The sequence below is a fragment of the Sminthopsis crassicaudata genome, chromosome 2 (assembly GCF_048593235.1).
Source record: "Sminthopsis crassicaudata isolate SCR6 chromosome 2, ASM4859323v1, whole genome shotgun sequence".
NCBI lineage: Eukaryota > Metazoa > Chordata > Mammalia > Dasyuromorphia > Dasyuridae > Sminthopsis > Sminthopsis crassicaudata.
In genome coordinates this window covers 89,823,297-89,848,357 of record NC_133618.1, presented here as the reverse complement: position 1 = coordinate 89,848,357, position 25,061 = coordinate 89,823,297, and the positions used below count along the sequence as shown (strand labels likewise).

The 25,061-nt window shown below is 53.0% G+C and overlaps 1 protein-coding gene across 1 annotated transcript in view; it reads right to left on the bottom strand.

Moving 5' to 3' along the window:
- Positions 1-25,061, bottom strand: part of TTC7A (tetratricopeptide repeat domain 7A) — a 169,166-nt gene that overhangs the window by 79,631 nt on the left and 64,474 nt on the right. Inside the window, exons 9-11 of the mRNA XM_074286770.1 lie at positions 14,980-15,117; positions 13,799-13,882; positions 10,052-10,156 (exon numbers count right to left, since the gene is read on the bottom strand). Coding sequence (XP_074142871.1) covers positions 10,052-10,156; positions 13,799-13,882; positions 14,980-15,117 — 327 coding nt within the window. The remainder of the gene's footprint in view (positions 1-10,051; positions 10,157-13,798; positions 13,883-14,979; positions 15,118-25,061) is intronic.

Below are 25,061 nucleotides of genomic sequence, written 5' to 3'. Positions count from 1 at the left end.
GTGCATCCACATTTGTGCCCATGTAAGTTACACCTACTAATGCTTGTGTGACACGGAAAACTGTGGGAAGAGGATTTTCCCCTTCTCCCTTTTAAGGTAACCAGGCTCTTCCCTTGGGGAAGCCAGCCGCAGGAGGCACTGGTGTGCCGTCCTCTCCCAGAAAGCCCCGCCCCAGGCACCTGCTCGCTCCCCGCTCCGGTTTCGGTGTCAGGTCAGGGAGCTTTAAGCACAGGCCAGACCTCAGCCCGGGCCAGGAAGAAGGGGAGACAGAGGCCACCGGCTAATCCGCCGCACCCAGGGCCTCGGCTGTCTCCCCTCCCGTGCGTGACCTTGGGCCCCCCTCCCCCCAGAGACAGGGGGTCCGGCCAAGTCCTCCCTTGGACACTGGCATTTTTTGGTATGTGCACGAACCCGAAACCTGGGCACACAGACAAGGAAGTAGAGGACAGCAGGTGCTCCACGTCTGGGCGCGGGGCCATCCAGCTGGATTTCACTCGGCCCAACTCATTTTTCAAATGTGCCTGCTCCAGTCTCCCTCCACCCCTAGTGGGAGCCAAATCAGCAAGCAGCCCGTCAGGCCCCAGAAGCCGGCGTGCAGGGCCAAGCCAGGGGCTCGGCTCCCCGGGGCCAGCCCTGGTCAGGTCGGGCAGGGTGGCCCGGGGACGGGAGGTGCCGCAGCGCTCTCCCAGCAGGCCCCAGCACCTGCCTTCCTTCCGGGCCTCTCCCCCTGCGTTATCCGTCCCTAAGGACAGTCTGTTCTTGGCTGAGGGCCTCCCTTCTCTCACTTCCTCCCCAGCCTTCACAGAGAATTGGCCAATCTGACCCTGGGCCCCACCCTGGCCCACAATCTGCCACACCACAGCCCCGGCCAAGGCCCTCGGCCGCAGAGTGCACATTCATTAAATGCCTACTACATGCACGCACCAGGGGCACAAGGAGAAAAAAGGGCATGCTGACAGTCACGGGAGTCACAGACCCCCCCTCGCTGGGCCGGGCCCTCCCACATTAGCCCTGCTCTCAAGGAGCTTACTCTGAGAGGGGGAGAAGGGAAGGGGGCCCAGCATCCACTCTCTGCCCGCCACTTTCTGTAGGCAGTGCCTGTGGTTACACCTATTTTACACCTGAGGAAACTGAGGCAGAAAGAGGTCAAAGGGCTGCCCAAGGTCATAGAGCAAGGAAGTCTCTGAGGCCGGGCATAAGATCAGGCCCTCCCTGACAGGTCTGGGCTCTACCCACTATAGACAGGCAGAGCAGCAGTTCTCACTTTCTGGAGATTAAAATTATAAGCGAGGGTTGTTACAAAGAGAAAAAGCCCCAGATGATGTCCAGGCAGCTCAAGCCCCACACTCCCTGTGTCACACACACAAACTCCAGACAGGATAATCTGGAAATAATTCTCACAGGCAAGGAGGAATCCAGAGGAAAGCCTTCCTGTGGAAGGCGGAATTGTGGCTAGGACCCGAAGGAAGCCAGGAAAGTCCAGGGGTAGAGATGAAATGCCTGCAATTGGGAGGGGGCGGTTCTTGTGCCAGGGCCATCAAGGAGGCCGGGGTCAGCGGGCTGCAGAATGTATAGATGACCTGGGGAGCGTCCAGCTTATGAAGGACTTTGAAGGCCAAGTGGAGGGTTTGTCTTTGAGCCTAAGAGTCCGCGGAAGTCCCTGGAGCTTAACCAGGGAGGATCCCTGCCAGCCACAGGGAACTGGAGGTGTCTCCTCAGAAGGAAGGGACCAGGACAGGCCTGATGCAGCAGGATGGCAGGACGGCAGGAGGGAGGGCGTTCCAGCTGGAGGAAGGATTCAGGAAATGGGCTGGCAGCGGCCGGGTGTGAGCAGTAAAGGGGAAGAAATGGCTGTGGTGGAGGGCTTCCAGTGCTGTCACACTCGATCGGGAGGTCAAAGGGAAGTCAGAAGCCCCAAGGGTCCTGTGGTGAGAGGAGCTGATCTAAGGGGCGGGAGAGAGGCTGACATCTCCCCCTCCGGCTGTGGGCCCACAGTGCCCACCTCACTTCACCGTTCCGGAGAGAGCCACAGTGCCAGTCCCTTCCTGAACAAGAGGGCTGCATCAAATGCAATGTGTCAAGTTGCTTTATCAGCTTTAGCCCCATCTCCCCTACAGTCTTCCTTGAACTCTGGCCGATGGGCTGAGGATTCTGCTGGGACCTAAGGGAGCCTGCCCAAGATGTGGCCCTCAAGGAGCTGACGCCTGGACCAGGGAGACAGACAGAGCCCATGCACAAGCGATGCTGACAAGAAAGGCCTGCTCGGACAAGGCTTCAAGGTTCCCAGAGCACACAGATGGGCACCGGGAGCCCATTCACATAGGACCGTGTGGAGATTCACAGAGCTGAGTGACGTGAAAATTAGAATGACTAGTTAGCAGCAAAGCTAGGACTGAACTTGGTTTCCTTTCTTTTTTTTTTTTTCCCCCCCTGTGGCTGGGGTTAAGTGACTTGCCCAGGGTCACACAGCTAGGAAGTGTTAAGTGTCTGAGACCAGATTTGAACTCGGGTCCTCCTGAATTCAAGGCTGGTGCTCTATCCACTGTGCCATCTAGCTGCCCCTTGAACTTGGTTTCCTAACTCCCAGGACAGCTTTGTTGTTTGTATCTTTGTTTTACTACTATAATATTCTTTTACCTTTAGAAAAAAAATACAGCTGCTGACCTGACCATCATTTAAAAGCATAGCTGAGTCATGTGTTGCCAAGGCTGCCAAAGTTAGGGAAAGTCAACGAGCAGGGGCTTCAGGGGAACAAATACCCCAGACTTCAGGAGAAATTTGGCCTTGACCTCTGCTTGCTGTAAAGCTCACTGCAGAATCACCTCTTGAACTCCCATATGAATCTTAGCTCAGGATAGTTCCTCTCTCTTCTGGTCCATGTAGTGAAGTTTTCTTCTGGATCCTCTATTTATGTTGTCATTGATTATTTTTCTGATTATTCCTCATCTGATTTCCATTTGGAGTGATTCGAACCTAATTTTATTACTATGTAATCTGAATACACATAATGACTATAATTACAATGTGGAGGCAAACAGTTCTCCCATTGCAGGAAGACCTAAATTTAGGGCTTCCTGACAGCAGCAGCTGGGTCAGTAGGGCTGGTTGTGTGACTAAAGGCCACCTTTGTAGCCAAGGATGGTGCTCCTGCCCCAGCACTGTGAGATGGGTGCGCACCTGCAAGGGGGGTCCTGGGACTCAACCAACAGCTCAGCGGGACGCAGTACTGGCCCCACTCACAAGCCTCACTTTCCTGGACAGATGCCAATACCTAAGGGCTGATGGCTACAACTCATCTGGGTCCTGAGTAGCTTTACATACACAGATAAAATGTAATCCTTAGAGATCATCGAGTGTAGTCTTCCATCCTTGGAGAGAGGATTGAGGTTCAGAAAGATAAAATGACTGGCTAACCTAAGGACTCACGCAGCTTGTCAGGAAAACAATTATTATTATTATTTTTTTTTTTTGAAATTTACATGATAGCTTTATTACATATTTAAAAGGAATAGCAAATTGTACATAATAGATTTTACAGTTTCATGTGCAATCATCTTTTTTTTTATTATACTATGTTATGCTTGTTTAAATTAAAAATAAAATAAATTTGAAATAGAAAAAAGAAACAGTTCTGAATTTGCACATAAAAGCTTATAAACAATTCTATCTCAGCCATTCTATATCTATGACTTCCAGTTACTTAGTTTCCCTAGATCTCCATTTTGTCTGCAAAATAAGGTAGTTGGGTCTACGTGACCTCTAAGGCACCTTTCTAGTTCTAAATCTATGATCTTCTTGCTAGACCTCATCCTTTGTGCCACCCAGCCATCTTTATGCCTTCTTGCTCTATTTGCTATGATATGTAACTTATGAGGAACTGAATATGCTTGGTAGGATGCATATTGAAATTGGACTTAGAAGGATGATCTAGTTTCAAACTCTGCTTTCCACCCTTATTGTTCTGCCAAGCAAGGACCTCTCCATGTCTATTTTCTCATCTGTAAAAAAGGATGATATTTATTGTAGCTTTGATAATTATTAGGGAGCATTAAATAAGATAATGTACATAAATCACTTTGTAAAACTTCAACACTCTTTACAAATGTTAGCTGGTATTATTTGCCCTTATATCTTTTTATAAACAAAATAGGAAAGTTCAAAACTGCAGATCATATTTAAATATCTACTGTTACTAATAAGTTCGTGTTAAATAATGACTTTTTGCTTTTCCAGATTGTATAGGCTCTTGGACCATTGAAAGGATAAGCTCTTTTCCTAGACAGAGTTGGAATATAATAAATCCCAATTTTTTGCAGCTTACTAATAGTTTCTTTTCAATACATAAAGTTTCTTTTGGGGATAGCCTTAAAATTGAATCTGAAATTTATTTGTTTTTTTACTTTAACCTGTTGGGATCCAGCACTATATAAAAGCATTGATAAATATCTGAAAACTATCCATTAACACTTGGGAGGGCCTGGAGAACTCCTTAAAGATTGTTTTGTTGACGTCAGGAAAACAATTAGGACTGGAATCCAGGTTTTTAGATTTTGGGTCCAATGTTATTTCAACATGCCCCACTAAACTGGAAAGGATTTAATTTGATGGAGGCCATATGGTGCATTAGATATGGGGATAGCTCTGAATTCAAGAAGATATAGTTATATAGTGACTGGTGACATAGATTAGAATGAATGCTGCATGTTACAACAAGGCTCCCACTTAAACTTAAAAAAAAAAATCAAATCCATAAGAATGAGAGCACTAAACCTAGGCAAATTTATGCAAAAAAAGGATTTATCTGATTGATAGTACTCCTGTCATATTCTTAGAAAGGACACTGGCAAAATGGAGCCCAGCCAGGAGGTGAATCAGAACGCAGTGCCTGGAGACCACAACACATGAGAACCACATGAAGGAAACGGAGAACCTGCTTAGAGGAGAGAGAGAGAGAGAAGGCTGGAAAAACCGTGGCAGTCTGTCTCACAGTAGCTGACGGATTGTCCCAGGGAGAGGAATTGACCTTGTTCTTCCCTCAGAGGAGAGAACTAAAAGGAAAACCAGCAAAAGTAGCAGACAGAATTCCTTCCAACATACAGAAAACCTCCCAGTGACTGGAGTTGCCCGAGGGCCCCAAGTCCTGGTAGAGCTAACTCAGCATGGGACTTCAAGGGAAGAACAACAGCTTCTTTTCAGGATCAGTTTGTCTGGGTACACAGCGGATCAGACCATTATGGAGGTTCCCACTTGGCTCTAGGAGTCCATGATTTCTTGTGCAGTAGAAAGAACTCAGTCAGAAAATCAAGTTTGCAATCCCACATACTGCACTTGCTACTTGTACAACCATGAGCAAATCATCTGAACTCTCTAAATCTCAGTTCTTTCTTATGCAAAATGAGAGTATGGGACGAGGATAGGAGTTCATGGCCTGAGATCCACAGACTCCCTTTCTCCAGTCAACTTGGATGGGGGGAAAACTACACCTTTTTATATATATATATAATAAATAATATATATTAATATAATTTGCTTCTTTTGTTTCTCTACGTAATTTTATCTTATACATTTAAAACCTCAAGTCTGAAAAGGGGTATAGAGATTTCATTAGTTGTTGAAAGGACTTATGAAATAAAAATAATTAAGAACCTATTCTATTCCCCAATGAATAAATGGTCAAAAGATTTTTTAAAAAATGCAATTCTCAAAAGAAGAAACTATAAAGTATTTACAACCATATGAAAAATTGCTCCAAGACACAAATAATAAGAGAAACATAAATCAAAATAACCTTGAGATTGCACTTCACTCTCTAAAAATTGGCAGAAATGACAAAAAATAGGAAAAGCCAATGCTGGGGGAAGAGTAGGTACACCAAGACATTATAAAGTTGTGCAATGGTACACATTTCACAATTATACAAACATTTAGAACATTTAGAACTGGGCAAATGGACTGATTCAAAAGCGTGTACTGCCCTCTGAACCAGAAATTCTGGCAGTGGCCTTAGACCCTAAGGAAGCCATCAATGAGAGGCACATCTCCATATAGCCTAAAATGTTTCTAACAACACTTCTTGTGAGAGCTGAGAATTGGAAACAAAACAGAAGTCTGTCAGTGACTAAAGTGACTAAACAAACTGTGGTACATCAATGTAATGGAGAACTGATTTATGTGAACTGATACAGAGTGGTCAGCAGAGCCAAGATGACAGTATACATAGTGACCACAACATAAATGGAGAGAACACACCAAAATGCTCAAAGTTAAGTATATCAAAATGACAAAGAGCAAATAAGCCTCATTTGAAAAATTGGGAGAGGATACCTCCATGTACCCATTTATGGAGGTGGCGGGTCCCACAGATGTTACACATTGCACATGTTTTTAGATTTTTTTTTATGTTTCTATCAGGTGTGCTTATTCCCCCCCCCACAAAGAAAACCCCCCAATACTTTTAGTACATGAGATGACTCTCTGGGAGAGGCACTTGGGATAACTACAGTGATGTTATTAAAAAAAAAAAAAAAAAAGACAGCAATAAAAACTTATGAAAAAAAATCATTTCCCTTGGCCTAGAAGAAATCTGAGATCCCCTTTTAGCACTAACATCCAATGATCTTATGATTCCAAATTTAGTGTTCTTTCAATTCTAGAAGGCCAAGAAATCTTCAAAATTCAAATCTTCAAACTGTGGGCTTCTGGTCATTTCAATTCACTACCTCACGGCTCCTGGGCCCCAAAGGCCCAGGCTCTGAGACAGAGAGTAAATGCTCCTCTGCTTATAGCATGCACGGGGCTAGGAGAAACTCGGCAGCTGATGGATTCTTGGAGAACCCATCAGTAAGGCGAAATGGCCAGTTATGGCCAACAGCCATTCTTCTCTCACACGTCAGCAGAAAATGCTCTCTGCTCTGTGGGTCCCTGGGGCATCACGGCAAGACTGAGACGCTTGAAATTCATTATTATTATTATTTCTGTTGCTGCGGCTCTTCTGATTTGGAAACATAAGCTGTAAATGTTTAAATGCTTCCTGCAGTCCTGCTGAGGAGACCTCAATACGCGCCTCCATCTTTAGGGCCACAATTTCCTGCTGAGTAATTTATCCATGGGAAAATCTGGCAGGAAAACCATGTGGAAGAGGAAAGGTTGAGGCCGGTGGCCGAGAGAAAGAAGGCAATGGTGAAGGGGGCATTTCTGTGCTTGACCGCAGGGATAGCTGGGGTCCCTCAGGGAGACACGAGCTGCTGGCCAGAGTCATAGTAGAGGACAGAGCGGAGGAAGTGGAGGAGTCAGTCGGGTTTTCTGCAGAGCGGGGCCTGCAGCTCCCTGCCCTGGCACACCCGGAACCCCGCTCCCCTCCCCAGCAGCGAGGACCCTTGTTTCTGCAGGCACCCCGACGAGGAAGCTCCAAGCTCAGACTCGGCATTAGCCCTATCACCGGCCCTTCTAAAGCCTTCCTTTTCTCAACCGCAAATCGGCGTTAGACGAACCGGTTTCGGCCATCTCTCCCACGGGGTGGCCAAAGAGATGACGAGTACTTCTTGGCGGAAGTTGCTACGGTGAGAAACCCCGACTTCCCTGGCCGAGGGCTGTCATCCACCCCCCCCCCCCAAGTTTGGGAGACAGGATGAAAAACCTCCTGGGCTTCCATCAAGCAGCAGTTCCTACGCGCCCACCCTGTGGCAGGGTTCAGGCGGCCAGCTGCCCGCCCTCCCCCAAGAGCAGCTGTGCGCATCTTTGGTAAGCAGGGCCCTGGGGAAAGGCGGATGTTCTCCTTCCAGGTACAATGGCAGATGCCTCTGGAACTGGAGAGTACTGGGACTGGGAATGGCTCAACATGGCAGGGCTCTGCTGAAGGCACAAAGGCAACCAAGCGAAGAGGATGCCCAGGGTGCACACGCTGACGGCCTGCCTGAAATCGGCAGCCAGGCTGGGGAGTCACCCAGGAGGGGAGAAGAAGGCCCAGGCAGAGCCTCCGAGTCATGGCTTCCGGGCACAAAGTGAAGGGCAGCACGGCTGGGGTCGGCTTGAATCAGGGCAGCGGGCGCCCCAAGCACAGAGAACAAAGTGAGCCCCAACATCAGAAGATCCTTCTCTGTTTTTCCTAAACCTTGCTGGGTCTCTCAAGGGGAAGGGGGTATGAAACTTTCTCCTAGTTCTCAAAATAAAAGCACAGTCACTGTTAATTTGAAAAGCAAATCTATCTCATATTTGGTTAGGGAAGGAGGGGAGGGGAAAACTGAGTTAGTGACAAGCAAAAGTGCAGTGACCAAAGTGCTCTGCGTGGATGGGAGATGGCCCAAAAAACAGCGTGGCGTGGCGAGTGTGGACTCCTCCTGCGCCTGAAGGGCGGGCAGCTGGGAGGCAAGCTGGGGGGAAGGAGGCTCAGGAAGCACAGAGAGAACCACAGCCCCTGACGGAACCGGCCCCACGAGGGCACTGCCAAAGGCGGCCGCACTCAGACACAGCGAGTACGGATGATGCAATCCCTCTCCCCCCTCAGCGGAGAGATGGGGGGCGGCCTGGGCAGCCATGGGGATAGAATAATGGATTATTCACCATCAGGCTCAGTCACCGTTTTGGTTAAGGAGTTGTCTGTGTGTGGCTTTTTAAAGCTTATATTTATTTAATATTTTTATTTATATCCTTTGTTTTTAATATCATTTTCATTTTTCTCCTCCCTCCCCTATTCAAGTGAGTCATCTCATTTAAAAAGAAAGAGAGAGGGGGGAACAAAGCAACTCAGCAATATTATATCTTGATTATTTTTACTCAATTGTTTTTCTTTGTTTCAAGAGAGGGTTCTATGGAGGAAAGAGGCCATAACTGGAAAAAAGACTGCAGTGGTTTTTTTAAAAAGCACCAATAGAATTTAGTAATTCTAACCACCACCATCATCTCTCCCCCTCAAAATAAAAAAGATTAAACAAAAGGCAAGACAACAAAACCCAGTAATCTACGTATAAAAACAACCCGGGGAGGCTTCTGCAGGACACCAGGGATGCGTGCCGCCTCCTGTGTCCTTTTGTCCCCTTCTCCTTGGCCACAGCCAGCTGCAGACGCTCCTCCACAAGCTCCCAGGAAGGCTCCCCGGGGGTGCCCTGAGGAATTCTGGGCCAGGCTTCGGAGTGGTCCTCCCGAGGGCCATGTTCGGGGTGTCAGGCCCAGTGTACTCTGCTTCCACCCAGAATCCCAGAATCTCCCTTTCCTCTGCCTCTCTTTGGCCGGCTCTGCCCTCATCAGAGCTCCGGGAGTCTTTTCTTTCCTAGACTAAAAAATGTGCCGAGGGGCTTGCCCAGCCCCTTCCCCGTCTCAGCTGCTCTCCCCCGACCCTCTTTCATTTATCCATGATCTTTGAAAGAATGGCAGACCCAAATACAATCTGCAGACACGCCCCCATGGCGGACGGCGAGACTACGGCCTCATTCCTGGGAACTGCACCCCGGACTGCATCAGCTCCCCGGCCAACAGCAGGCTCACTAATGCAGGGTGAGCTTCAAGGCCAGACTGCTGGAGCTTTTAAAAGCTGCCGTCTCACCTGCCTTCCTAGGTTTGGGAGGTGGCTTTTTGTGCCCAAGGCAAAAGAGTTTACCTTTGTCTCTACTGGATTTCATCTTGTTAGAGTCAGCCCTCTAGAGTGGGCAAAATCTTCCCGATTCTTTACCCTCATCCGGTGTTAGCCACCCCCCCTCCCAACTTTGGTGCCTGACAACGGACGGTTGCGTCCCTACGGCGCGCACGAGGGCGGTAGGGTCTGGGAGGTGCCAAAGTCCCAACCTCCCTCTACCCAACATTGCCAAACACAAACTCGGACTGTCGAGAGCTCAGAGGGCTCAGAAAACCGAAGCTCAGAGAACTGAGGCAAGCTCCCTGAGGTCACACAGCTAGTTGGTTAATGTCAGAGCTAGCAAACCAACTGCCCTGGCAGGAGATCCCCGCCGTCCCCAGGACCCTGCCCCTGCCCACTGCCGCGGCCCCCCTCCCTCCCCGAGAGCCCGCCGCGAGGGCCCGTGCTGCTCCCAAGGGCGGGCACGTGGCTTCAGGCACTCACCCAGTGCAGGGGCCCGATGCAGACCTTGGCAGCCAAGAGGGGCACGGTGGGGTCGCTGGGACGAAGCTTCGAGCACTCCTTCAGCACCGACACAGCGTACGCCGACTGCCGACCGAGGGGGAGAGGAGAAACGGGGTCACTCAGCTGGCTTCGGGAAGGGCCGGAAGTGGGGGCACCTCCGTGCGCTGCCCCTCACGGGTGCCGGGGGGCGACACGAACCAGGTAACAGATGGGCAAGTGCCCGTAAAACAAGGCAGGACGAGAGGGACTTCTGCGGGACGGGCATGGGATGGCGTGCCCAGAGAGGCACAGCACGCCCGCCACACACACAGCAGGCGCCCCACCTGGAGCGCCCCCAGATGCAGACAAGGGGGCCCGGCCCACAAGCCCCTCGTGGTGGAGGTGGGCCCTGTGCCTGGCCCGCTCCTTCCCTGGGCTAGCCTGGGGTGCTGATGGCTCCTCCCACTCTGGGACCCCCAGCACAAACACTTCCGGGGCCCTCTGGCCTCCTCTGGGCTTTGAAAGTTAACTCCACAAGCGGGTCCGGCGCTTTCTGCCCAGTCCTCGGGCCCCGCTGGCCACTCGGGGGCACAAGGAGCCCCAAGGGACAAGTCCAGACCAGGAACCCAAGATGCTTCCACATAGTGAGACCGAGCAACGGGGAGGTCGGGGAGGAGAGGAAGACCCTGTGATCCCAGGTGGTTCCCTTCCTTCTCTGCCCTCGAGGGCCCCGAGTCTGGCTAGAGAACCCCTGAGAGAACTGGGGTGAAGCAGTCTCTGGTCAGGCCTCCAGAGCGCAGCTTCTGGGCCCCAAACACGAGGGCGCAGGACGGGCTGCAGCCGTCGGAGAAGTCGGCCGCCCTTCCTCCTTCCTCCTTCCTCTGAACTCGGGAGCTCAGCCCGGCGCTGGCCAGGGGCGGCCTTAGGAAGAAGGGGAGAAGCGGCCGGGTCCGCCCGCCCAGCCCCGGTCAGCCTCAGGCGCTCCCTTGTCCCTCTCTGGGGCCGCTGACCTTTGGAACTGGATCCTTGGAATGCCGGATCCTCTAACTTTGACCTCCCAGGCCCCATCAGGGGACACTATTTAAGGAGTCATCTGAGGACTCGGCAATCTGGAGCTAGGGTGGGGGCCGGCGGAGAAGAGAGGGGCTTTAAAAAAAATGGCGGTTACCTAGCAACTGAGTCTAGGCTTTTGCTGAGAAAACCAACAGAAGGAGCGACCTAAATCACAGAACTCATCCGTTATTACTGCAGGATGATGTGCCAGATATATTTATATCTCCCAGCCTAACCTTCTGGAAGGCCTACGGGGGCGGCCACAGCCATGGAACCTAAACCTCCACTTCGGGCCGCCGGTAGAGGCGAAGTCTTAGGTGTCCCTCCCCCCCAGTGAGTCACCCTGGGAGACAGGCCGTCAGGAGCAGCACAGACTGGCTCATTTAATCCGCAAGGATCACTCCCAGGCAGACCTCCCTGCCGCACCTGACGCCCCCGGCAGGCGCCCGTGGCCCGCAAGGACTAGCCAGGGCCGGCTGGAAGGGCCTCTCGGACAGAAGCGCCCCCAGCGCCAGGCCGGCGGCCCACACGGGACTCCGGAGGGCTCCACTTAGAGCCGTCTCCTGAACCTGGAGCTCATTAAAAAACAAGCAAATCCATTTCCTGGCTGTGGGCTACTGCCGGACTCTAGAACTTTAGCCCTAGAAGGAAACGTGAGGTTGTTTGGTCCAAGCTCTTTATTAAACAGACCAGGAGACTGAGGCCCAGAGGCACTGACCTGCCCGGGGTCACACCGATCACTGGGGGCAAGGTCAGACTCAACTTCTCTGACCACAAAGCAGGACTTCTCCAATCCCCACAAGCCCCGGGGGGCGGCACTCAGACCCCCGGCCCACCGCACCACCCCGCCACCCTCGTGTTCTATTCCCCAGGCATGATGCTGGGCCCGGGCTCCCCGCCAAAGGAAGGGCCAGACCCACACTCAAACCCCAGGAGGTAACGCGGAGACAGAGGGTGCAAGACTGAGCTGAGCAGCCCGGGGGCAAGCCCGCCCAGGCCCCTAATCAGTGTCTGTCTCCTCCTCCTCCTCCATCCAGACAGTGGCAATCCTGTGGAAGGATCTCTTCTGGGTCCCCTCCTCGGTTCCTCTCCTGAAAGTCCTGCCCTCCTGTTCCTCTGTCCCTCAAGGCCCCCTCCTGTCTCTCCTTAAATCTCTACAGTCTGGGGTGTCTAGAGCAGTCAGGAGCTTACGTTCTAAATGAGAGGGATGTGCATCTGTCTGTCTGTCTGTCTGATGGGGCCCGAGCTCCCCGGGGCCAGGCGAGGCCCGCCTTGTCTCTGGCGTGCTCGGAAGCGGCAGCCTGAGAGTGGACAGGAAGCATCAGGTTTCCGGTGTCCGAGGCCCCCGTGGCGTGCCCTCCTGTGAGCGGGGGCACCGTGAGGGTGCTTTGGCATCCCAGTCCCTGAGCTTCTCTGCGGCCGGTGTGGGCCCGGGGCCTGGCTCCGTGCTGCCTCCCAGCGGGCTGACCCTCCCAGCGCCTCGCAGTCCCCACCATCTGTCTTGGATCCCATTCTCTTGGTCTGTGGGTGCGTGTGCACGTTTCCAGTGCCTGGGAGGGGGGGGAGGGCAGTGGGACTGGGGCTAATGGGGAGCACCTGGTATTGGTTTAGCCTCAGTCTCATCTGCCTGGGGAAGGTCCTGGTCCATTCGGGCCACCCCCTCCCCCATGCCTGCTCCTTGCTCCTTACCCTGCTGTAAGCCACTGGGGCAGCGGCCACCTCCCATCCCCCCAACCCCAGCCTGGTGGGCTTGCAGCAGGCTTGGCAGCGGCCGTCCCAGCCCCCACCAGGATTACGCACCGCACATTCGGGCCTGACTCCTCCGAGAGGGCTTTAGGACTGGGAAGAGAGACAGCACAGATGGGTGGGGAGGGGCATCGAGGAGGGAATTCCCTCAGCCCCATAAATGGCTCAGGGTATTTACAGCTCTTAGATCAATTGGCAAGCTCCTGCCCCGTTACTTCCTCACCCCTCCCTCACCCCAACGCCCCTTCTAACACCCGAGTGCTAGGAAGACTCCCCGCTCATGGTTCACACAGGTGCTTAAAATAGACATTTATGTAAGCCTCACTCTGACCGGGTAAGGAATGGAGAAGAGTTTGGGCAGGGGGCTGAGAGAGTGTGAGGAGAACCTGTGTGTCCCCGGGAACAGCCGGAGCCCCTTTACCTCACCGGGGTCTTCCCATCTTTCACGGACCCGGGGTGCAGAACCCACCCCATCACAGCCCAGACCCGCTGAAAACTTCTGTGACAGCCCTCCCAGGGCCTCTCCTCCCTCTAACAGAAGCCATCTTATTTCCAGAGCTCCCTCAAGACCTTCTCAGTCAGAAGTCCCAGAGACCAAGCCCCGGCCCCGGCAGCCAGGAGCAGACCCCCCGGGGGGGCTGCCTGTGACCGGTCACGGCGATGGCCGCAGTCCCGGGCGGGATGCACACGAGCACACGTGCGCGCTCACACAGACCGGTTTCCCGCACAAGCGGACACCTCACACCCAGGCCTGGGTGGGCCCCCCAGAGCCCAAAGCAGAAATCTGCTTCCCCCCGAGGCTCCTGAGAAGCAGGAAGTGAATCCCAGCACCCACCGCCTCTTGTCCCACAAACCCATGCGTCCCTCCATTTTCTGGGCAAGCCGCAGGGCCCCCCGGAGCGGGGAGAGGAAAGGGGACCTCGTCCTCGAGCGCTACCACGGCCTTACCTTCCCACAAGCCACCATGGAGAGGGCCAGCTGGTACCAGAGGTGGAATTCTTCACAGGCAAACTTGATGGCTCGCTCCAGGCACTGGGGAGGCAAAGGGCATCGGAGTCAGCGGCTCCCCCTCCCCTGTGGCCTCTGGGGGGCGAGGAGGGCTCAGCGGCCGCTGCTGGACCGGAGTCGGGGGCACCCAATTGGAACCTTGCCCAAGGTCTCTATGAGGAGTGGGGCCTCTCTGGACTCCCTCCCTCCTCTGTAAAAGGAGGGGGCTCAACCTCTTTCCCTCTAACTATATGAGAATGTCAGCACAAACTGGGGGCTGCTCGGCCGGACCCCCTCCTCCAGGCTCAGCTCCCTCATCTGTAAAACCGCGCCACCAGCTCTCCTACAGCCCACAAGGCTACTGTGCCGATCAGACACAAAGCGTGCTTCTGAGAGCTCAAAGTGCCATTAGCGAGGAGGTCCCATTAGCCATTGTCTGTCACCATCACTCCTTCTCCTTTCTTCTTCCTCTTCATAAAGAAATAAGCTAAAAAACTCCATGAGCCACTCTGGGGGACAGAAGAAGGGAAACTTTCAGGCAAAATCTGGCAGCCCCTGGCACGGGACCGGGTGGGGCTGGGGGCCGGGACCCAGCCCCCGCCTGCCCCAAGACCGCAGGGACAGCACCTCCGGGCCGGGCCGGGAGCCCCCGCTGGGGTGGTGCCAGGAGCCCAGCAGAACCAAAGTACTGGGGAGAGGTTCAAGGCCTAAGAGAGGAGTCCCTCAAGCCCACCCGCGCCCCTCCCTCTCCTACCCCCAGGGGCTGTGCTGATGGTCACAGGGAGACTAAATAAGGGCATGGAGACAGCTGGGTGCATCTCCCCCCCTGCTGGAGACCCAAGTCCCAGTAGTCCTAGCCAGAGCTTGGCAGGGAGCCTGGCACCCAGCAGGCACTTAATAAATGCTCGTGACTTGGGTTCCCCATACCCAGCTCTGACCCCAGGGCATGGGGCTCACAGCTCTACCCAGACGAGTCTGCCCTTGACGTCTCCGAATTTGGGGAGGAAGCCCTCGGCCTCCAGAGGACGGCCCAGAAGAGTCCGAGGAGGGTGCCATTCTGTCCTCCTGACTCATTGAGGGCCCTCAGAAACGTGGGGGTCCGGTCCCCAGAGGAAGGGGAGGGGGCCAGCCGGCTCCCGTACCTCAGAGAGCATCACATACTGCCCCCTTCTGCCCAGCGTGATGCTCAGGAGGTCGTAGACCGTGGAGGCGTCCTGCAGGCTGACCACTCGGTCCTCCTTCTGTTCCGGGGAACGGCTCAGAACCACTTCCCGGGTGGCCTGCGGGGGAAAGATGGTTCAGGAAGGTCAGGCTGGCCTCAGAGACCCCCAGCTCCTCCCTCCCAGAGAAGCCTTCCCAGCACCCCGCCTGGGCCCAGCCTCCCTGGGACCCACCATCCCAGGGACAGGGACCCCGGGCACCCGGGCACCCAGGCTCCCACTTGGACCCAGAAGCCTGCTTTGTATTCAAGCCCCTAAATTACAGCTGACTATCACAAACTTTGAGTCTTAATTAAAAACAAAAACGTTTTGGGGAGGGAAGGGTCAATTCTGCTTCCTATGTCACAGATGGTACAAAAGATGGCTTAGAGAACCCTCATCCTAGGCGTAGCCCTGCCCTCGTCTCTACGGCCGGGGAGCACAGAGGGTATGGAGTCCTGGATTTGCCACCAGAAACAACTGACTTCAAATCTAGTCTTAAACACTTAGTGGGTAACCCCAGCCGAGCCACCGCCTCTCTGCCTCAGCTGCCTCATCTGTAAAATGGGGCTCACTATAGCTCTTGCCTTCCAGCATGGAGAGAGTTGTGTAAACGCTCACTGCCATAATTAGCCATTATTACATAAGGCTTTATAAATGCCAGCTGACACTATGCCGAGCACTCGGAGGTGCAGAAAGCACCCTGTGCTGACACTCGCTGCTCTAGGAAGGGGGCTATGGCCCCTCCTCCACCACCGAGGAAACTGCAGCAGAGAGGAGGAGACTGGGGCCTCATGGCCAGGCCGGCTCAGGTGAATGGCCTCCCTCCCTACGCCTGCAGACTCCCTTTCCTCTACCCCCCCTTGTGCTCTGCCCATGTTGTGGGGCCCTCCCCAGGGCAGCCTCTCTTCCAGCAAGGGACTGTCATCTGAGCTCAACCATAAACTCCTTCCTCCCTTCGCTCTCTGCCCTCATGCTCACAACCCAGTTTCCCGTTGGAAGTCTTCACATTTTCCAGATGGGTACTGGGGAAAAGGAGCGAGGGAGGAGGGCCCTGATTCCAACTCGAGGAAGGACATCAAAGCACCCCACCCCGAAGTCTCTCCCTTGCCAGTTCTGGGCTAAATAAGGTTTTACTTGCTTTCAGACATGGCTCAAGCATCACCTTCTACATGAAACTTTCCCTGAACTCTTCTAAATAACTGCCAGGGCAATGGCCTAACCCCATTTATTTTTCATGTATTTATTCTGCGTTTACTTATTTATGTAAAAGTTGTCTCCCCAGAGAGAAGAGAAACTCCTTCCAAGTAGGGGCTGTTTCATTCTTCGGACCTCTATCCCCAGAGCCTGGCATAGTTAAGTAAGGCTTAAATACTTTTCAACTAATTTTGTTTTAAGATTTGATGCCCCCAGGGCAACAGACTAAGCCATTACCAGTTGGCCAGATGTTGGATGTTGAAAGAGGGAAGGTTGAAGGAGACTGACCCCCCAAGAAGGCCCAGCTGGACAGCACCTCTGGGGCAACATATCTTGGCAGATCTCCCCAAACCCAAAGTCCTACACGCCATCCTGTTACCACTTGTGACCGTGTGAGCCGGAAAACGGAAACAGATATACAGACTGAACATCTGAACCCAAGTCTTGACTTTGCTGCTTGTTAACTATACAAAAATAAATGTCACTTATTTTTCAGACTCAGTTGCCTACCTGCAAAATGTGAATAATGATTTTGTCACAGGCCAAACTGGCAATTGTGACGCATAAAGAACAAGTTCAGGGTCTTGCTATGAAAAAGGGCCTCAGGGTTAGCCACTCTTTCTTTAATCCAACAACTGAAGATCCTGGGCTTTGAGTCAGGATCCTTGGGCAAGGAGACTCTGGGGGGCTCACATTGACTCCAACCACCAGAAGGGAAAAGGCAGAAAGGCCCAAAGAAATGCCTAGAGTCCCAACCTGCATTCTTCCCTTTGTACTTCCTCCATGTGGGGAGGGGGGAGGAGGGGAACAGGGCCAAACAATGACCTCCGGGTCCTAAATCCCCTCACACACACAAAATAGCAACTAGTACCCCTCCTCCCTTCCTCACCCCACCCTCATCCAATCCCTGATCAAATGCTACTGACAAAGGAGTCTTAACTCCTACAGGGTCCATATCTGGAGAGGGAGGTGCCTTACAAACCCAAAGGAATGGATCTCTTCTGGGGGAATTTCTCTGAGGGAGATATTTTAGGGTGGAGAAGCAATGGGGTCCCTTGGAATCATACTAAGTAAGCAGATATCTATTCTCCCTAGAGCAACTGGCCCAGTTTACTCAGGAGTGAACGGGACATGGGGCCTGCTGGCATCCAAACCAATTCCAGGACAAATCACTCTCCAAGGCCCAGGAAAAAATGGGGGCTCACTAGGGCCTCCAAAGGATAAGGGTGTGGAGAAGAAATGCCAGTAATAATCTTGTTGCCAGCAAAATCCACCCCCACATGGACTAAGGAGGGAATGGTGATGAAGAGCTCCACAGCAGTGCTTCCAGAGCTCAAAAGTGATCTCAGAGCTCCCTCTGGGCCTCTGTGCTGCACCAGCATCCCTGGCTCGCCAGCTCCGGCCCAGGGCCTACACAGGGCACATGTGCCAAAAGGCAGCCCGCCTGAGGCCGGGACTTAGGGAGCTGGCGAATCAGAAGGGACTGGGAAACGATGGCCCCTGGGCTCCCCGTCTGCCAGCCTGGCTGGGGGGGGGGGGTGTGGTGGCGGGAAATGAGGGTTAGAGCGCCGCCTCCTGCACAAGCTCCCCCTCCCCAGCCTCAGCCAGACCTCGCAGCTGCTGTCAGGGGCTCCCAGCATTCTGCCAGGCCACAGGGACACCAAGTTCTGGAGGCAGAGCTGGAAACCAGACATTCCTGCTCTTGGGGCTGGGGGCTACCCACCCCCTGTCCCACTTTTTCCAGCCTCAGGACCCTCTTCTTCCTGGGAAGATGGGAATAGCAATAAAGAAGGTGTGGGTGTGGAGGAGGGGGATGGGAGGGGCTGAAGAGCCCAAATGCAGATCCCAGTTTTGCAAAGTGCTTTCTGAACCACCCATTGGCTCAGCACAGGCTGGGGGCCATGGCCAAGGGGACAGAGTGCGCCCTGTGGCAGTGCACTCTGAACAGCAGCTCTGAGGCGGGACAGGGGCAGGCTGCTTCGGCTCCGGGCCCACCTGAGGGCCCCACATGGAAAGGCCCGTGGTGTGTGAGGAACAATGCCCAGTCTTGGAGCTCTGGCCAGGCACATGCCAGTGGCGCCGAACTCCAGCAGCCCAGCTCCCCGAGAATGACCCCAGCAACAGCCCTGGCCCTCACTAGAAGAACATTTAGGACAGAGCTGCCTGGAAGCAGAGCCAGCCTCCCTGCGGCCTAGGCCTGGGAAAAGCTGACCTGTCAGCAGCTAGCTCAGGGTGATGTCAGAGGCCGCCAGGGAAGAGAAGGCCCCTGGAGGTCAGAGACTGGCCCCCCAGCCACCACCAAAGCAGCATCAGGAAAAAGCAGGCCCCTCGAGGCTAGGCCGGCTGCAAGGAAGCTGTGCTTCGGCCTGCATAGGAAGAGCAGCTCGTTGGGACACGGTTGCCATGGTTTTGGGCAGGGTGGCTGGGCTGGGCTGGGCTGTGGTTGCCAGGCTGCAGCTCCATCACTAGCTGTTGTCAGGAGGACTGGGGGAAGGGAAGGACGTGCACTGTGGGAGGGAGGCCCCGCACCTGCCCCAGCTCACAGGGCAGACCAAGGCGGTGGCGGGGAAGGTGGCGCAGAGACTGGGCAAAGAAGAGCTGAAGAAGCAGTTCAGAAAAAGAAATCAATCGACTGGGTCTCACAGCACATTCCTCTCAGCCACTCTGCTGGTGACCATGCCCAGAGATCTCTGGCTGCCAGAGGGGAGTGTGGGTAACTCCTGGAGCGCCAGCCCTCCTCCACTTCTCCTGTCCGTAGCCCAGGCCAGCCCCAAGCTTGGTGCTTCATCCCACAGCTTCCTCTCCCCCCCCCCTTCCCAGTGCCTTTTCAGGACCTCAATCAGAACACACTCAGTCTGACAAGCCATAGGTCTGCCAGGGCCACTCCTGTGCCCAGATTGCTGGGGGACCCTACCTGCCTTCCTCAGCTTATCAACTTCCTACCGTTTCCATTTCACTGGATTCTTGGACTCCTACCCCATTTAGGAAGCTTTCCTTGACTTGTGGAAAGGGCCTCTAGGACCTCTCCACTCCCAGGGCCCCTCCTGCAGCACGGCAAGGTGCACCCCTGGGCCCTGGGGGTGGAACAAGCAGGGACTTCTCCGGGATCACCTCCCCTGGGAATGGGGCTTCAGGTCATGATGCCTGACTTGGTGCCATCACCCTCTTGGTATTAACAGGGTCCTCAATACCACCTCCTGCACACCCCAGGTTTCTTTCAAGAGTCAATCCAGGGCAGCCAGATGGGGCAGGACTAGAGCCTGGCCCTGGAGTCAGGAGGAGCCGAGTTCAAATCCAGCCTCAGACAGGAGAAACGTGCTAGCTGTATGGCCCTGCACAGCAGCTGGTTTCCTTCCTGAGTTCCTCAGGATGGCCCTGTGATCTCTGCAGCAGGCCCATAGAACCGGTGCACTCTCTCTTCTGTTAGGATGCGGTCACATTCCGAGCAGAAAGTACCTGAGCTTTTGTCCTGAGCCTCGGACTCTCTGGTACCTCCCTGTGCCGGGGTTCAATGAAGGCTTGCCAACCCCCCACACTTTCCCCGCACTCCTGCAGACAATCTCACCCGGCTCTCTGAAGACCAGTTCTCCAGGTCCCTAGCTCTTGTACCATCAAGGAGGGTTCTCTGACACAGAGCAAGTGTCATTACCCTCCCATTGGAGATGGGCAAAGGCAGGCCCAGGGAGGGCCCATGTGCAGGGCTTTCCCCGAGGTCACAGATTGAGCTAAGACCAATGCTGGGACTGTGCAGGCGCTCCCACGGGGAAGATGCAGAGTCTCCTCCTCTCTCCTCTTCGGCGTCCTTCAGCCCCGGACCAGGCTAAGGGCCCAGGCTAAGGGCCCAGGCCGAAGGGCCGCCCAGGACCCACGCCGGTGTTCCGGGGGATGCTAGCTTGGCAGGGCCCACACACAAGACACACTTGGAGCAAGACCCCAATCAGAACCAAGGCCAAGGCTCCCACAGGGCGGCCACAGAGCCCATCCCACAGTGTCTTACAGATAAGCCCCCCGAACAGTAGGCCGGCCAACCATGGGAGGCCCAGCTGAGCAAGCCCCAAGCCACCTCCTTGTGTCTCTGAGCAGTTATCTAAGCAAACTGGGGAGATTTAGCTTAGGGAAGAGAAGGCATGGGGGGCTTGTGCTGCCTTCTCTGCACTCTGGGAGCGAAAGCCACCCAAGTTTCATGGTGCAAAGAGGACAGGTTAGACTTGATGTTCTGAAGGGGCTCCCCATCTGAGGGGAGAGGAGCAGGATGTTCCATATGGCGGGGGCTGCCTGCCCTTCCAGCAGAGGTGGCCAGACTGTGGGAGGAGAGGCCCCTTCAGGCCTGGGTGGCCTGTGACTGTTGCAGGTTCCCTTGCCATGCTGAGAGACTGTGCTTCACCCACTGAAGCAACAGGAGGAAAAGAGCTTCCCGGAGCCATCACTGGGGAGCTAGCCCCCTTCCCAAAAGACGTCCTAATATTTGGCTTCTCCTTCTCCCCAGCAGACAAAATTACCACTGGCTCTAGAGCAGCCATTATAAATAGCTAAGAAATAACACGTTACATCTCCCGTACTGGGATGATGGACACGCCAGCCCACGTCGGCCCCCAGAATTGTTCGCCCCATACTCCACTCCAGTTTCATAAGGCTCAGCCCATTCTGCTGTTTGGCAAGAAGGGCCTCGAGTTTCCAAGAGGGAACTTGAAGTCTCCCTTGGACCAGATTTCCTCTTCTTTGGAGCAGAACCTTTCTCCTTTCTTCAAAGGCCAAAAAAAGGAATCTCTGGGGATGTCAAGAGTCAGACTATCATCTCCTTGATACAAATAAAATAATCTTTTCCAGAGGACTCCAAAACATTTGAAGACCAGAGATGCTCTTGATGCTTGAGGAATGTAGTAAAGTTGAAATTTTCAGGGAAGAACTAAGTTAGATTCTCAGTAGGCCGCCAAACATATACTCTAGGAAGATGGGCCTTACTTAAAGCAACTGGTATGTTCTTGAAAAGATTCAGAAAAATCCAAATTCTGCCAACTGAATCAAAATTTAAATGAATCTGAAAGTTGCAGTTTTTTAAAAATTCCTGCAATGAGTCCTTTTTATAAACTGAAGAATTCTTTTGCAAAATACATAGATTCATCCTTCCTCCTTTCTTTCCCCCCATACTTCCAGACACACAATGATCACACTAATTTATCTGCTTGGAAAGTGCTGCTTTTTTATATATACAATTTATTTAAAGCAGGGTCCACCTGGAAACCACTTGTGTCAGTATGAGTTAGGGCACTACCTGGCAACTTCATGGTTTTCACAGGGCAAAGGCCTAACCTACTCACTATAAAATAGCCATTTATGCTAGTAGTTGTGACCAGATAATACACACAGCAAACACTTATCTACACAGCTTTTCTTGTACTGAAGATAGATAGCAAATGCTTTTTATCCTCTGGCACCATGAAAGAGGTACAGAACAGATTTTACAGTGACAAAGGGAGGCAAAGAGTAGAAAAAGGAAAATAAAGGAGGACCGAAGTGGTTCTAAGAACTGTTAGAAGTGATGCAGCAAAATCATCGATGGGTCTTCCCTTTCCCTATTGCTGGCTCTCCCCTAACCCTCTATGCTACCAAGGATAGAATAAAAACAGACAAAAACCAAAATGCTAGAATGAACTGAGCTGCTTTGCTGGGCCCCAGATGGAATCAACCCCAAACCATTCATTGTTTATAGAACTGCTAACCAAAGGATGTTTGGTTTTATATTCACTACATAGTAAATAGGGCCCAAAAAATGCCCTGGCCCACTGAGTTCCTAAAATTACCAAGACAAAACATCCAACCAGTAATCATTTGAGAAGTGTGTGGGCAACATACTGTACAGTGCTAGACCATTACCTGGAACACCATTCAGTCCCTACCTCTGAGGCAGTGACAATCTGGTAGGGGATGTTAGAACAAAAATTAAAAATACGGAGAATAATACAAAAAGCACACGAGAAAAAGGCTTATAAAGCGCTTTAAGTTAAGATAAAAGGGACATAACTTCCAGCTTAGGACCCCTGAGAAGGAAGGAGCTGAGTCACAGAGAAGTACTGAAGAGGAACTAAGAAGTTATTGGAAAGCACATTTGAACATTAAAGGATGGGGAGAATGGAAGGCATTTCACATGGAGGGCACAGCACAAAGTCACAAAGGAAGAAATATGGAGGACTTGTTTGGGGATTGATGAGTACAGAATTAATGAGGGGAAGGAGTGTGAATAATAAAAACAGCAACACACAATGGTGTAGCATTTATTATGTGCCTGGCACTCTGCTTAAGCCTTACAGGGTTTTTTTTCCTCCACAACTCAGGGAGGGATGTGCTATTACTATCCTCATTTTACAGAGGAACAAACTGAGGTAAACAGAGCTTGAGTGACTCAAGCAGGGTCACACATTGTCTGTAGTCGGATTTGAGCTGTTTTCCTGACTTGCACATGTTAGAAGCACTTTCCTAATTAGACCCAACACTAGAAGTGAGTTTACAAAGCACTCTGAGACCCACACAGCCCATTTTAAAGGTGAGGAAATAGTGCCTACGGCCACACAGCTAGGAAGCGTCTAAGGAAAAGGAGAGCTGTGGGTTCCTCGGAAGAACTCCGGCATTTTGACCTCTGCAGACTGGGAGTGAGAATCTGGTCTTGGAACCCCTGAAAGACCCTGGGCAGTAGAGTGGTGATGCGACTATACACGTGTCCTGGGAAGATCGATCAGACGGCTGCATCTGAGGGGAACAGAGCTGGGGCTGAAAGATGAGGTTAATGCAAGTCCCGAGAAGGGAGGAAGGCCTGACCTAGGCAGGGGAAACAAGAACCACAAAGCACCAGTGGATCACACACTGGGGTGGGCACTGCTGCTGGGGCTTTAAAGGGGTCAAGGAAAAACATGTGTCTAGTCTGGCAATGACTAGTTTTTGGTTTAGGGATTGGCTTCAGTTGCTAAGGTAACAGTATCCACTGGGAGGAGGATCTATAACTGTAAAGTCCTTGGGAACAGGGAAGAAAAAAAGTACCTGAAACTCCACCCTGCTCCAATTTCTTTCAGACAGATGCACCACCAGGTTCCCAGGGTTCACTTAAAAGAACTTTTGAGATTGTCTTACTGGCAACTCAGGGACAGAACAAAGGATCAGAATGTCAGAACCAGAAAGGGCCTTCACAGAGCTGTAACATACACTAACCCATTTGGTCCAAACTGCCCTGGGAGACGAGAGCCATGATTAGCTCTGCTTAGAGATGAGAAAACTAAGGCTGACAGGACCACATCACTTGATGAGAAGAGGAACGGCGTCTGAGACAGGATCTGAATGTCGGTCTTCCCGTGGCTGTCGAGAGCCTCCGGGCCCCTGCCCTTCAGCACTGCGTCAATAACCTGACTTTATGGACCTTGGAGAGGCACAAAGCACTTTCTGCCACCCCCCTGGGAAGGAAGCAGAGAATACTGATCCAGACTCTACCCAGGAGGACTCTGGGCTCAGAAGTAACCTCAGGCCATCCCTTGGCCAACACGGTGAGCCCCTCTGGGCCAGGCGCTGTGCTGAGTGCTAGGGACGCACCCTTAACGGGGGACAGACAGCTCTCTCAGAACTCCCCAGGCCGCACTGCCAAGCCCCTGACCTCCCGGCACAGGGCTCTGTCCAGCAGCAACACTGTGGCTCCAATCGCCCCCTGCCACGTAGGGCCTGGTGACCTGGGGGTCCCCTCCCCTGTGGGCAGCACGACTCAGTGTAAAGAGCTCAAGGCTTGAAGGCTATGGAGAGGATCTTCCGCCACAGAGTACACCCTGGACTGAGGGACAGGCAGAGAAGCCTGCACCACTCCAGGAAAGGTGCCCTCCTCAAATGCAGAGGGGATGAAGGAATTACAGTTCTCAGCCCTGTTCCCCTCTTCCAGCTCTGCTCCTGGGATTGCCCTGTCCTTACCAGGTAGCCTTAGGCTTGAGTTTTCTGGGTCTCAGTCTCCTCATCTTAAAATGGGGAGAGGCTGGGTGACCTCTAAGTTCCTTATGCCCAGCCAAAGCACCACACATCTGCCAAGGATCAGCCTCATCTGCTCCTGGGCATTCTAGTCCAGGCCAGCAGAGCCCCCCAGTGGGGCCTGGAAAAGCCCTGATGGCACACTCCCAGTGGCCTGGCAAAGAAAGGGACTTTTGCTCCTTTCAGGCGGGTTCTGCCCTAATGTGTGCCATGCAGCTTTCCTAGTTCTTCAAATACCATAGAAAACAGCCGGCTGGGCATCTGTGCCCATCGAAGCCCACAAAACTTCTGCCAGCATCAGGACCAGCTAAGGATGTCTGGGACTCTGGGTCCCAACAAGGGCCAGGAGAGCCCGGGTTGCCAGGACCCAGCGTTCCCACTGGCCCTCACTGTGACCTTAGCACTAAGGAGGACAGGTTGGGGAAAAATGAGAAGCACAATAAGACAGAGAGGCTGGAAGGTGTCACCTTGTTCTTGCCTGGGGCTCCTGGAGGCTGGGGCGAGGTGTTAAGTCCATTTTCCTTCCAATCCTAATAGCTGTCTCAGGCTCTACAGGTCTCACATTTCTAAATAATTTGAGAGGCCCTATGCAGGCTTGGTTGTGGTCCCCAGTAAGGGGATGATTTCCAAAATGGCCTAAATGGACAGAGGGATCTCCTCCTGTGCTTGACCAAGTCCTTGCCTTTGCATTCTTCTAGATTCTCTAGGACAGCCCTACATGCCATCCACCTCTCCTGCTAGCAACAACCATTTCCTGACTTTTGTTGCTTAGCGATTATTTGTTATTGCAGGGGTGGGGGAGGGGGGAGAGAGATAGGCAAAAGGAAATTTTT